The 12,119-nt window shown below is 34.6% G+C and overlaps 2 protein-coding genes across 2 annotated transcripts; one reads left to right on the top strand and one right to left on the bottom strand.

The window, feature by feature from the left end:
• The first annotated feature begins 6,776 nt into the window (after positions 1-6,776).
• On the top strand, positions 6,777-8,633 carry LOC117685092 (uncharacterized). The gene is made up of 3 exons (XM_066088719.1): positions 6,777-7,346; positions 7,771-7,947; positions 8,040-8,633. The coding sequence occupies exons 1-3, from the start codon at positions 6,903-6,905 to the stop codon at positions 8,553-8,555; spliced, it is 1,137 nt and encodes a 378-aa protein (XP_065944791.1). The 5' UTR covers positions 6,777-6,902; the 3' UTR covers positions 8,556-8,633.
• On the bottom strand, positions 8,618-10,951 carry LOC105323556 (uncharacterized). The gene is made up of 4 exons (XM_011422618.3): positions 10,771-10,951; positions 10,392-10,495; positions 10,025-10,149; positions 8,618-9,568 (listed from the first exon to the last, which is right to left on the bottom strand). Exons 1-4 carry the CDS (start codon positions 10,896-10,898, stop codon positions 9,053-9,055), a joined length of 873 nt encoding a protein of 290 aa, XP_011420920.3. The 5' UTR covers positions 10,899-10,951; the 3' UTR covers positions 8,618-9,052.
• Positions 10,952-12,119: the final 1,168 nt, after the last annotated feature.

Below are 12,119 nucleotides of genomic sequence, written 5' to 3'. Positions count from 1 at the left end.
ACTCTCTAACATAACTGACTGCTTTCAAAATGTTGATCATAGAAATAAAGCTAAATCGTCTCTTGAAGAAAACAGGTCTTTTTCTTAAGAATACTAGCCTTGGTCTGTTACAACGGCTACTCAGTTAGAGTGGGAAAAATTATTAAAAAAAAACATTATTGGCTAAGTAAACCACCTGATCCTATCCACATGTATGAAAGTGGCCATACAGGTGAAATGACGTAAGGCTATAAAATATCAGAAGCCACTAGAATAGGTAATTTAATAATAATTACTTGATAGGTGCATAAAAGACAGGGAGTTCTAGCTATAGGGATAGAAGTCTGTTTCTATGTACATGTAAAATATGTAATGTAGGATGATGATGAAGATGATGTTAATGATGAAATATAAGTCCACAATACTTTTTAAATACACTAAAACTTTTTAAAATATGCCTTGTTACTTATATGTTTAAGTACAATTGCCTCTGATAATCTTTTAAACACCATCACCAGTCCTGTGAAGTGGTGCAGTTTGTTTAATTGTAAAAATGGCGACTCTCGATCTCGATGTAAATTTAACATTCTTTTATTTCCGAGGTCGGTAGCGTTCTCCGGAGAAAGTCTGAGGCTATAAAAAACGATATCAGTAGTAATTTGCATGAAGAATTTAATGGTAGGAATTGTTTTCACAGACGTTACGTATAAATAAGAGTAATCAGTCAAAAACCAGCGCAGATTTTAGTGCGCAATAAATATACAATTTTTTCAATGGTTGGCACTGAAGCTGCCAGGTATATTCATTTTTACAGACAAGGAGCTACAGACCTGCAGCTAGACTGGCAGAGTTTCAAAGATTGGTGGCTTTGAAGCAGATGCATTGAAATGGCGCAAGACATATTTCATTTATAATATAAATGCAAATAAAAGGAGTAGTATATGTGTTAAACAAAGGATTGAATAAATTGCAAAAAACTCGCGTATTTTTTTTTTAGTTTTCTTCATGATAACAACAATTTATTATAAGATGAATTTTAAAAGTTGTTGGTATTACCGAGACTTTTCATTTGGTGTGAAAAAATAGGGATGGTCCCTATTATATAAGGGTCCAATTTTTTGGTCACAGGCTTGCAATTGTAAAGGAAGAAAAACGTCTAATGCATTATTGAAGCAGAGTTGTGTAGACATTAATTTTCTTTCCATCCGTAGTATTGAATTTGATGTTCTTGAAATATATAGTCAGTTTTTAGCAGAAACAATTTAAGCCAGATCAGTTTATTTTCCGTAGGGATGTGCACAAGCAAGAAGTTATGAAAGTGGTTCCTTTTATATGCACTAACAAACACAGGGATGGTTACATTTGAGTGACGTAAACTCTCGTATAATGACTGAGGTGTTCCGAAAAAACTCATGATATAAGTCTAGAGAGAGCAAAAAATCTTCGAAATATTCCTCTTGCTTAAATCTGACATGAATTCGATCGCTCCTCAACTGCCACTGGTGTATATATACAGGTTTAGAAAGTTATGGTTGGTTCCTTTTCGATCGAGGCATTCAGGTTGAACGGACTTCTAAATGCATGAAACACACTGTAGTAAAATGTTTGTAATAAAGAATGAAGGAAACAACAATTAATGAAATACAAAAGATATTTATTCTTTGACAGGATTTCCAAGGTATCCGTAATATTTTGCACAGACAGTGCTGCCTTACTTTGCATGCAAATCGAACACTTGTGTCGTTCATACAAAATGCATAACGTCTGCATCTATTTGAAAACTCCGGCGACACTATATGAAACACAGTAGCTAAATGATAGTAAATCCAAGAAAGTAACAACGTATATCGTTTCCATCCGTTCCTACAAAAACGCTCCGTTTCTAAAATCCATGCGATCATTGGCATTGCTCGATCTGCTACAGTGTATGGTTTGCGCATGTGCGATGTTAAAACATACACCGGAAAACGGTCTACTATTATCGAGGAATTTTTAAAGTATCTGTGTCTGGATTTCAGTCTGCCTTGTTTCGTCGTTTATTTGATATATCTTGCCAGTGCAGTGGTTGTCATATTATTTTTGTTCAAAACGCGTTTCTACATGTCTTTTCGTCCAAGCTAACGTGTTCGGGTGTATGAAATTCCTGAATGCGGTGAAGTATGAATAGTGCTCTCGGCCTTATATAGGAGGTGTGTAACGATGAGCAGAACAATAGAAATCGACAATATGGCGGTAGTCGAAGATAAAAGGGAAATAAAACATTTTGATGAATTCATGTCAGCTTTAATCTTATGCTTTTGGATCTCCTTAGTAGTTACATGGAGTTTTCTTTTAACTTCCGTTGCTTTCATAATGTTTGGCAAGTACCTAGTACATTTTGAAACGATGCGGTTTTTTTCTGCGGCACACAAGATATAGTCAGACGATAGAAATAACTAAATTGACAATTTTCCAGCCTAAATCTCGTCAGAAATGGATGGGGAAGTGGTGAACTTGTTTAAAACATGGCGTAAACCTGGATACCCTAAAATTCCACGATGGTGAGTGTCGTCACTTTTTTATGATCATTAAATACGTTTTTTAACATGTTTAAAAATGAGTTTTCAATGAATGTTTTCAACATAAAACACAAACATACACTTAAGATTACTAATTTTAATCATTTTTGTCTTTGGGAATAAATGAGCCGTTCCAAGCAAAAAATAAAACCTTTAGGTCAAAATTTTTCAAAATACTTATTCTTTTTTTACAAAATTAAAGTAAACAATGTTTCCTGAAAGTATTTAAATTGTATAGCATGTCATTTTGGTTTTATAGGTCGTCTAAAACAAAGACGTTTAAACTAGTTTGACATCAACTTATTGCGACAACGTCACGTAGCGTCAAATTTACTCCTCTGGAGCTAGGCAGGTTATGTCTTGTGCAGCTGGATTGACAAGGTGCCTGGCAAATTGTTCTAAATATCGCTGTCTCTCCTCTGTTAGTCCTCCAGGTGTAAACTGCACAGGTGAATCATTCATAGATAAAGCCGTTGCCTCTTTAACAAGAAGGTAGACTTCGGTTTCCTCCGAGTCGGCACGTTTTTCACAAACACACATCCTGGAGCATCTGCACTAAATCTGAAGTGTTGGTACTGCTGAATTCCCTTCAAATGAGTACATGGTTGCTACATACTAAGATGTACAATAAATGAGGTAAATTGTAATTACAATAAAATATTCGATATAAACCACTAACTGCATTAAATTTCAGATCAACGTTACATTATTAAAATCTACTCCATTTTTCATCAAAGTAAAAACACACCTTAAGCGCTCTAAATCGCATGGATAAGTAGCTTTTTCAATCTCGGTAGATGGACATATTTAGTATTGAAAGCAATGCATACTTGTTAGTAGTGTGAAGGGGGATTCCGAGGGATTTAACCCAGGCATCTTTTAATGAGAAACTGACAGCTCTGTTTGCTTTGAGTGACAGCTCTTTAACCTTTGCAATATCACCCTTGGTGTCACAATCTGTTCTCTGTACAGCTTCTTTATCTAACCAAAACCGACATCCACCAAGGAACTTTGATAAAGGTTGGGTAAAAGATAATAATCATACAATTATATTTTGTATTTCCCAAAAAAGTTTTTTATCAATTATTTTCCAGAAAAATTATATTTGTGCATAAAAGAACTTCTTAAAATGACTAAGCAAAGAATAATTTATTACTCTGCTAGATATACCTTGTGTGACTAGGTATCTGACGCATGAAGCAAATGTTCCTATGCAATCCTACCAGGACCCGCTAACAGAAATAGCCAAGGACGAACCTGTTTTTGTTTTGTCCTATTTAAAAAGCAGAAAATAATACTCAAACATCATATTGAAACCAACAAACAAACAATAGTTATTAATTAATTTACATTACCTTAATATAATTAACAGTATGTATAGCTGAGTATTGAGAAACAGCATATAAGGACAAAGTAAAGCTATACCTAGTAGACGCTTACTTTACTGCTCTTTTCTTCGTTGGATTTTTTCAGACATTTACTATTTCAAATTGTAAAATATTTGAGACCAAAATAACGATATTAATTTAAGATGAAAATATGAATTTGGTTCATTATAACTCCACAGTTGTCAGCAAGAAGACTGAAATCAATATCCCCAAGCCCATAAGTCTGGAAGGCATGATGCATCATAGATATAACGGAATTTTCTTCATGAGCCAAGGAACCATCAGTACCTGCCATATTTAGTCCAATCTTTCTTTAAAACCTGAAAATTAAAACGTCATCAAATTTATAAGATTTCATATATAGATTTAAACAATCTATAAAAGTGATCTACTTATTGTTTCATATTCTTTTATCGTATAATTCAGTTGCATTGCATGACAGCCTGTCAAGTCGAACACCGAAAAGATGAATTTTCCTCGGAGTTGTGAAGTTTAATTGTCCGATTTGTCTAGCAAGATGTGAAAAAGATTAGTGATTGCGCAACATCAAAAGTATAATGAATCTTTAACAAAGTTTATGATGATTTTGGATTGGACCATGTGGACAGACATAGCCTATTAATTCTTCCTTCGATGCATCGACGCACATCTTCTAAACTTCACGTTCTCGTCTTGCTTTTTCAATTCACAGCAAGTATCCTCTTGTTGCTTCTCTTTTCTCCATCTCAATAACCCTTCGTTATACATTGAATACCTTAAGGGGCCGATCCCTTAACTCCTTATGTGGCCGTTTAACGAAATTTTTAAAATTGCATATTATTTAGTACATCATTCTGAGTATCTTTTCTTCTATACTGCATTTTAAAATATTTTTCTTTTCTGAGATATTGGTGATCAAAATTCTGGAATGATGGCCCCTAAAAACCCCTAATTACGTAACACATGATAAAATCATTACATTGCTTGGATACATAACTGTAAGATAAACATATCTGCTGTTCACCAAAAAATCCCTCACTAAAGGGCTAAAGATGAAAGATTTTAGAGCCATTTGGTCCCCTAATTTTAGGGACCAGCCCCTTTTTCTTGATATCAAATAAACGGTCATTCAAATCTCAACATATTTTGTTCAACAACTGATTAAAAATTTGTTACCGTTCTTGAGATATATGGGAAAGAACATTTGAGGGGCCGATCCCTTAACTCCTTATAGGGGCTGCCTAACGAGTATATGAAAATTGCATGTGAATTTAAGGGCGTTGGAAAACGGAAGACCTTAATTACATTTTACAAAATTTGCAGTAGCTTTTCCAACTAAAAACCAGACTGCCAAGACCACAACAGATGCATTATTGAATCACTTTATCATCCCTTATGGACTTCCACGAAAAATCCATTCTTACCTAGGAACAAATTTTTCATATAAACGTATTCAGGAATTATGTCAAATTACAGGTATTGCCAAGTCCAAAGCCACATCATACCACCAAATGGGTAACGGTATAATCGAGAGGTTCAATAGAACTCTCATGACCATGTTAGGTACACTTGCGCCTGAACAGGTCTAACTGGAATGCATACATTGGACCTTTGATCCATGCATACAATGCCACCAAACATGAAACAACTCGATTCTTGTCTTTTTATCTGATTTTTGGTAGACAACCAAATTTGCCATTTGAAGTATTATTTGGGTCAGAAAATGGTGATAAGATTAAGAGTATGTCCAGTTATGTACAAAACGTGAATGAGCGATTGAACTCTGCGTATAACATTGCTATTACGGCAACAAAGATTGGAATCAAGGCAAAAGGTCACTTATGACTCAAAGACAAAGTGGGTTTCACTGAGTACTGGAGATGGGTATTAGTGAAAGTGGTTGTTTATGACGGAAAACATAAGATTGCTGACCGATGGGAAGATCACCTCTATGTAGTCATTAGCCAACCTATTATTGATATCCCTGTTTATAAGGCAAGTAGGGAAGATGTACAGGAAATGCTTCACAATCTTGACCCAGAATATTATCCTGAAGTCTCTTCTGTTGACGGAACAGAATCTGAGAACCATTCTGTTGAGGAAAAAGAAACAGAGTCTGTGAGAGATCCTTCTATTGGAGAGACGGAAACGGATTCTGTAGAAGAGTCCACTCCCCCAAAGGCAACACAAAACTGAGTCAGGCCAAAGTGGACAGATTTCAGAGAGCCAATTATTTGCGAACACTTGCTACTACCGAAGTATTTGATAAAATTGACAAAGATTCAGCTAAAGCACTCGTAATCATCATCACAGGCAAGTAGTGTTTTAACTATGCTGCTACTTTTTTCCAGTTATGTTAGTTACATTCTCGGTTTTTTATTTCAATGGCGCGGACGCCATTTTTGCACCAGCCATAGCTCTATATACTAAGTTTTTATACAAAACAGACACCCATTCTTTTTTTCAAAAAGCGTAATATCGCCAAGAGCATGTAACATGGCTGTGATTTTATTAAGCAACCCAATGTTTATATTTTAAACCATGTAGAGTGGTTGTTCTAGATATCATCGTTTAGTTTAAATAACCGCTAGATGATGAAATAAGACAAACACCAAATAGATTTTCATGTTTTAACATAAATCAAAGTAGGATATGATATGAAAAACGACCAGTACTAACGTATTTTGAGAATATTATACGAAAACTCATACTTCCGCTCGAAATTTCCCAGGAACTGTACAAATCTCGGGGAAGTCTCGTGAACTTTCATTCGAGCACATATTTATTACATAATTCGCAACGATAAAGAAAACGTTCCGAACACATTCCCAGGGGTGATTGACAGACCATGTTACAAATTTAATCAATAATGGGCGACTTCACTTGGAACTAGTGTACACGGTCAAGTTGGGGTCAACTGACGTCATATGTCTAAATTTAACCTAATTTGCAAAAATCCAACTGAACAAAGATAGTAAATACGCGCGTTTATGTCAAGATGGCGGAAAATAAAATGCTATGCCTTTACGTTTTCGAAAGTTTACTGGATGACAGGGAGGATGATTTTTCTTACGAATATATGAACTTTCTATTTCAAACAGGAGCTTTTATCCTCCAAAACACAAAATCTGTGTCACCACGAATAACCGGATACGTTGAAAATATCATTCCATTATTTTCGACAGATAACTTTCGATACCATTATCGAATAAGTAAAGAAATGTTCGAGGAAATCCTAACCAAGATTGGGGCATGCCTTACTTCAAAGCACGGCGGTGGCATCGAAGGGATCCCCCCATCAAAGCAACTTCTTATTTTCATGTGTTACATGTCTAATAAAGTGACAATGCGTGAAATTGGACACTACTTTGGCATAGGACAGTCCACGGTGCATGTTGTGTTGAAAAGAGTGAATGGCGCATTCAATGAAAACTTATCAAAGGTATTTTTACTCTATATCACTGTATTAGCCTAATTATGTGATTTCATCTATGGGGCGCCGTTTTAATATTTTTGAGGTATTTTCTGATATCAGAAAATGATTTTTTGATATCAAGAATTATTTTTTGATATCAAGAATTATTTTTTGATATCAATAATTCGAATTATTGATAAATATTTATTTTTTGATATCAGAAAATACCTCAAAAATATTAAAACGGCGCCTCATACTCATCGGCACCTCAAATGCATTCCCCATGGCCATTACGAGTATGTGCAATTATTGTAGAAACGGGGGGGGGTTGCTTTATTGCTAAACGCTTAGTGTACAATGCAATTATAGAGAATATTTTTGATGTTTCATTTTTGGTGAAATTTTTAATATTTTTTGCACACTTATTCAGACATTTATCACACTATTTTAGATCATACAGTGGCCCAATTTTCTTGAGCAACATAGTATTGCACAAGACTTTCAGCTTCTATGTGGACTTCCAGACATAATTGGTGCCCTGGATGGGACCCACATAAGATTGTCTTCTTGTATTGGTGGAGATAATGACTATTTTAACAGAAAACATTACCCTTCCATACAACTCCAGGTATTAATAGAAACATGTGCAATTTATTACCTCATTAAAATATTCCATGCATGTACTTATATGTAATTATACATGTACTTTATAAATTACAGGTAGTAGTAGATTCTGATTTAATGTTACGGGACATATACACAGGCTGGCCAGGATCAACTCATGACGCTCGTGTACTACGCAATTCAAGTCTCTTTAACAATGCAACTGCTGGACAGTACTTTGATGTGAATAAGTACATAATTGCAGACAGCGCATATCCCTTAAAGGCCTGGTTGATCACTCCATTTAAAGATAATGGCCGTTTGAACATAAATCAAAGAAGGTTTAATCGAGTTTTGTCATCTGCACGCCAAGTTGTAGAGAGGGCTATTGGTCATTTAAAGCAAAGGTTTCGGCGCCTACAAGAAATAACTGTACATGACTTAGAGGAGATAATCAAGACAATTGTATCTGGATGTATATTGCACAATCTTTGTATCTTGCATCACGATGGTGTCGAGGATTTCCTGACAATTGATCCGAACAATGGCAACCCTAATAATTATCCAAATGTGTACCCCGATGGAAGAGATGGAATACAGAGGAGGCAACAACTTGTTCAGGGACTACCATGATTACTTTTTATCTGATAATATCAAGAAAACCATTGTAATATACTGGAATAAAACATCAAAACTACAAAATGACTTTCTTTAATTGGTGAAAAATCAATATCTTTCTTAAGAGCATCAAACTTAACAAAATCAAGATATAAACAACAACAAACAAAAACAATCATAATGACATTTCTATTAGTCAAACAAAATAAAAAACCGATCCTTTTACTTCCCCAAAAGTACAGCCGTCATTCATTGTAAATAATAGAAAGTAGCCATTTCTGTTAAAATCAAATAGTCAATTTATCTGTTTCATTTCTCACTTCCAGATAAATTTGGGCACATTATGACGTTATTCATTGTTTTTATGGTCATAAACTCAACAAAAAAGCCTATTAAACTTCATATACAAAATGGTTTCTGAATAAAGAATTCTTTTTTACTAACTGTATTTCTTCAAAAAAAAAAAAAGGAAACCAATGTGTCGAGTGGAAGACATGTCAACTTTAAAAATATCATTTTTGACCCTGTTTTTCAATGATGTCAAGCAATCTGTCAAAGCGTCTGAGCTTTTCCTCCTGATGCCGCTCCATCTGTTCTCTCATTTCCTTGTTCATATTTTCCATTTTCATTAGCAGATTTTCTGCAGAACGCTTTTTGGGTCGTGTTGCTTTCTTATCAATCTCTCTTTTATTCTTGCTTTCTTCTGCATTTACACCACTGTCAAATGACACTGCTGCTTTCGTTGATGCCTTGTGTCCAAACAAATTATCAAATTCATTTTGGTACTTGAATTCATGCTTCTCATTACCAGTTTTCTTGTTTAAGTCAATGGTTTCTTTATATTTTCTTTTCAGATTTCTCCACTTATTCATGATCTGCTGCTTGGTGACTTTAATTCCGGCCGAATTCATATTCTCAAAAATCTTTTGCCATAATGTTTCATGATTTTTGTTTTTGTAGAAGGCATCATCCATTTCTGTTCGTAGTGCAATTAGCTGCTTTTCTTCAGTTTCACTCCATATGTGAACCTAAAAAGAGTTTTTTTTAGATTAGATTTTCCTTTATTATGTTTAATTTTTGTTATGCTCAGTAAAGAGAACTGTTTTTCTACTTTAATCTGTTAAACACATTCTTTGCCTTTAAACTCATCATCATTTAGATTTCTTCCTAACTTTTCTCTTTTTCTTCTTTACATTTTCATTGTAGTCATTCAATTTCAATTTCAGGATAATATTTGATTGAAACTCTTCTGGGGTAAGAAATGTTTTAGGGCCCACTTGAATTAAATTATTCTCTGTACACAGATAAGGAGGAGATGGAGTGAATAAAGATGAGGTGAAACATCTTGTTGAAGCCAAGCATGATGATGGATAAGACCCAGAATCGGACTCAGATGATTCCAAAAGATATATCTCTATGAGTTTGGGGGCATAACAGTTCAGAATTTTGTCTCCATCATCAATGTTAAAGAGACCAAATTGTACCTTTTGATCACTATCTTCTGTTTCCGCTGTATGTAGGACACTGTCAGGAGTTTCAGGACCTTGTTCCACTTGGGGGGCTTGGGTATCAAAAATCATTTTAACAATTGATTCTTTAGTCTCTGGATCTGAATAACATCAATATTAAAATAAAAACAGTGTCACAGAATGTATCTAAAAGAATATATGTTACTATAAATACACCAATGGTAAATAAAACAAGCATACATAGCGGAAAGAACTCTGCACAAACCGTATACTAAATACAGAGTTCATATACATGATATAACAAGAATGGATAATTATTAATATGAGAAACAATGAGCAACATTCGTTTATATATCTTTTTAGCTTCAATAAAAAACATTACCCCCATTTGGGCTATTCAAGAAAATAGCCAATTCTTCATTCATCTCGCAAGTCATTTCTTGCAACTCTCCTTCGCTATTTTTCTGCCTCACTTTGATTTTAACTCTAAAATTAGTAATTAGTAAATTAGAACAATTTTTCATATATACATGCATATAGACATGCAAAAAAAGTTTCTACAGCACATGCAGTATATAGCGCGGACCTAACGACAAATTTGAGCAAGATATTTGTAAGTAAAAAAAAAAATTTTAAGTTTGAATTTATTCTGATTATTATATACAAGGATCAAACGACAATAAACATAATAATATTCATTTAAGATTTAAATGAAGTCACATAACGTTATAAACAACGAAATAAAACATCTCTGCACTCACGTTGCACCCTTCTCCGCCATCTTTGTATTTCGCTTTACCATAGGAGTACAAGGGGCTATCGAGTGTTCATCGCGGGTTAAGGTCAAAGGTGAAATGATGTCACTATTGTTGATACAAATGCTGTTCATTTGTTACGCGAGTAACTTTAGTTCGTACGATTGTTCCAAGTGAAGTCGCCCAATAATGAACTCACTTGATAGTTCTAAGAGAATACAAGAAAGTATATTGATTGTCATTGACTTTCCTTACAGGAAATTTATGAATCAATCGCCGAGTTAATCAAAACTTATATTTAGTCTTTATCTAGCCCTTCTTTTCTATTCACATCGTCTTTCTCTATATCTTTTGTGTTCATTGTATATTTAACAAGCTTTCACTTTTTCTCAGTCTATTAATTATGAGTCATCCCATCACCTAAAACATTTTTTGGTCACCGGAAACCCTCCATTTAAGGATCCATGAATCCATCAACCAAAATTGCGAAATTCATGGCCCCTGGGTCAGGGGTTCAGGCTCTAGGGTGGAGCCAATATGGCCAAATAGTTAAATGTATTGAATCTTAGAAAATCTTCTTCTCTACTCCCATATATATTTGTAAAAAACTAAATGCATGATCATGATGTCCATGAAGCCCTCAACCAAAATTGTGAAATTCATGACCCTGTGTTAGGGGTTTAGGCTCTAGGGTGGGGCCAATATGGCCATATAGTAAAAATGTATTAATCTTAAAAAATCCTCTTCTTTACTCCCACACGTGGGCAAAAAACTGAATACTTGGTTATGATGTCCACTATCTCCTCTACCAAAATTGTGAAATTCATGACCCCTGGGACAGGGGTTCAGGACAAAGAGGGGGTGGGGGGCAATATAGTGTTAATGCATATAATGTTTAAAATCTTCTCTATTCTCACTCATCTGCATGAAAAACTGACTTCATAATTATGTTTATCAGGAAGTTTTCTACTAATTTTTTTTAATTTCATGTTCCCTGAAGTATGGGTTTTGATTCTAGGGCAGGACCAAAATGAATGTAAAGGTGTTAATGCATATAATGTTTAAAAAATATCTTCTTTACTCCCTGAGAGGAAAACTGAATTCATGATTTTGTAGACCAAATCTTTAAGTTTTTCACCAAAATTATAGGTTTCATAGTTCTTTTTGAAAGATTTCAGACAGGGAGGTGGTTGTCATTACAAATTTTAAAATTGTTTTACTCCAGAATGAAACCTAATTGAATGCATATACGAGACTCCTTGACAAGTTTGCTTTGGGTTATATGCTACTTAGTTGACCGTTAAGGCCAACTGGCCTCTTGTTGTGACTATAGATGTTCCTTCAGCGGTCAGTGA

Source organism: Magallana gigas, chromosome 6, assembly GCF_963853765.1.
Source record: "Magallana gigas chromosome 6, xbMagGiga1.1, whole genome shotgun sequence".
In the NCBI taxonomy this organism is placed as follows: Eukaryota; Metazoa; Mollusca; class Bivalvia; order Ostreida; family Ostreidae; genus Magallana; species Magallana gigas.
The sequence above is the reverse complement of the archived record's forward strand: the minus strand, read 5'-3'. Positions and strand labels throughout refer to the sequence as shown.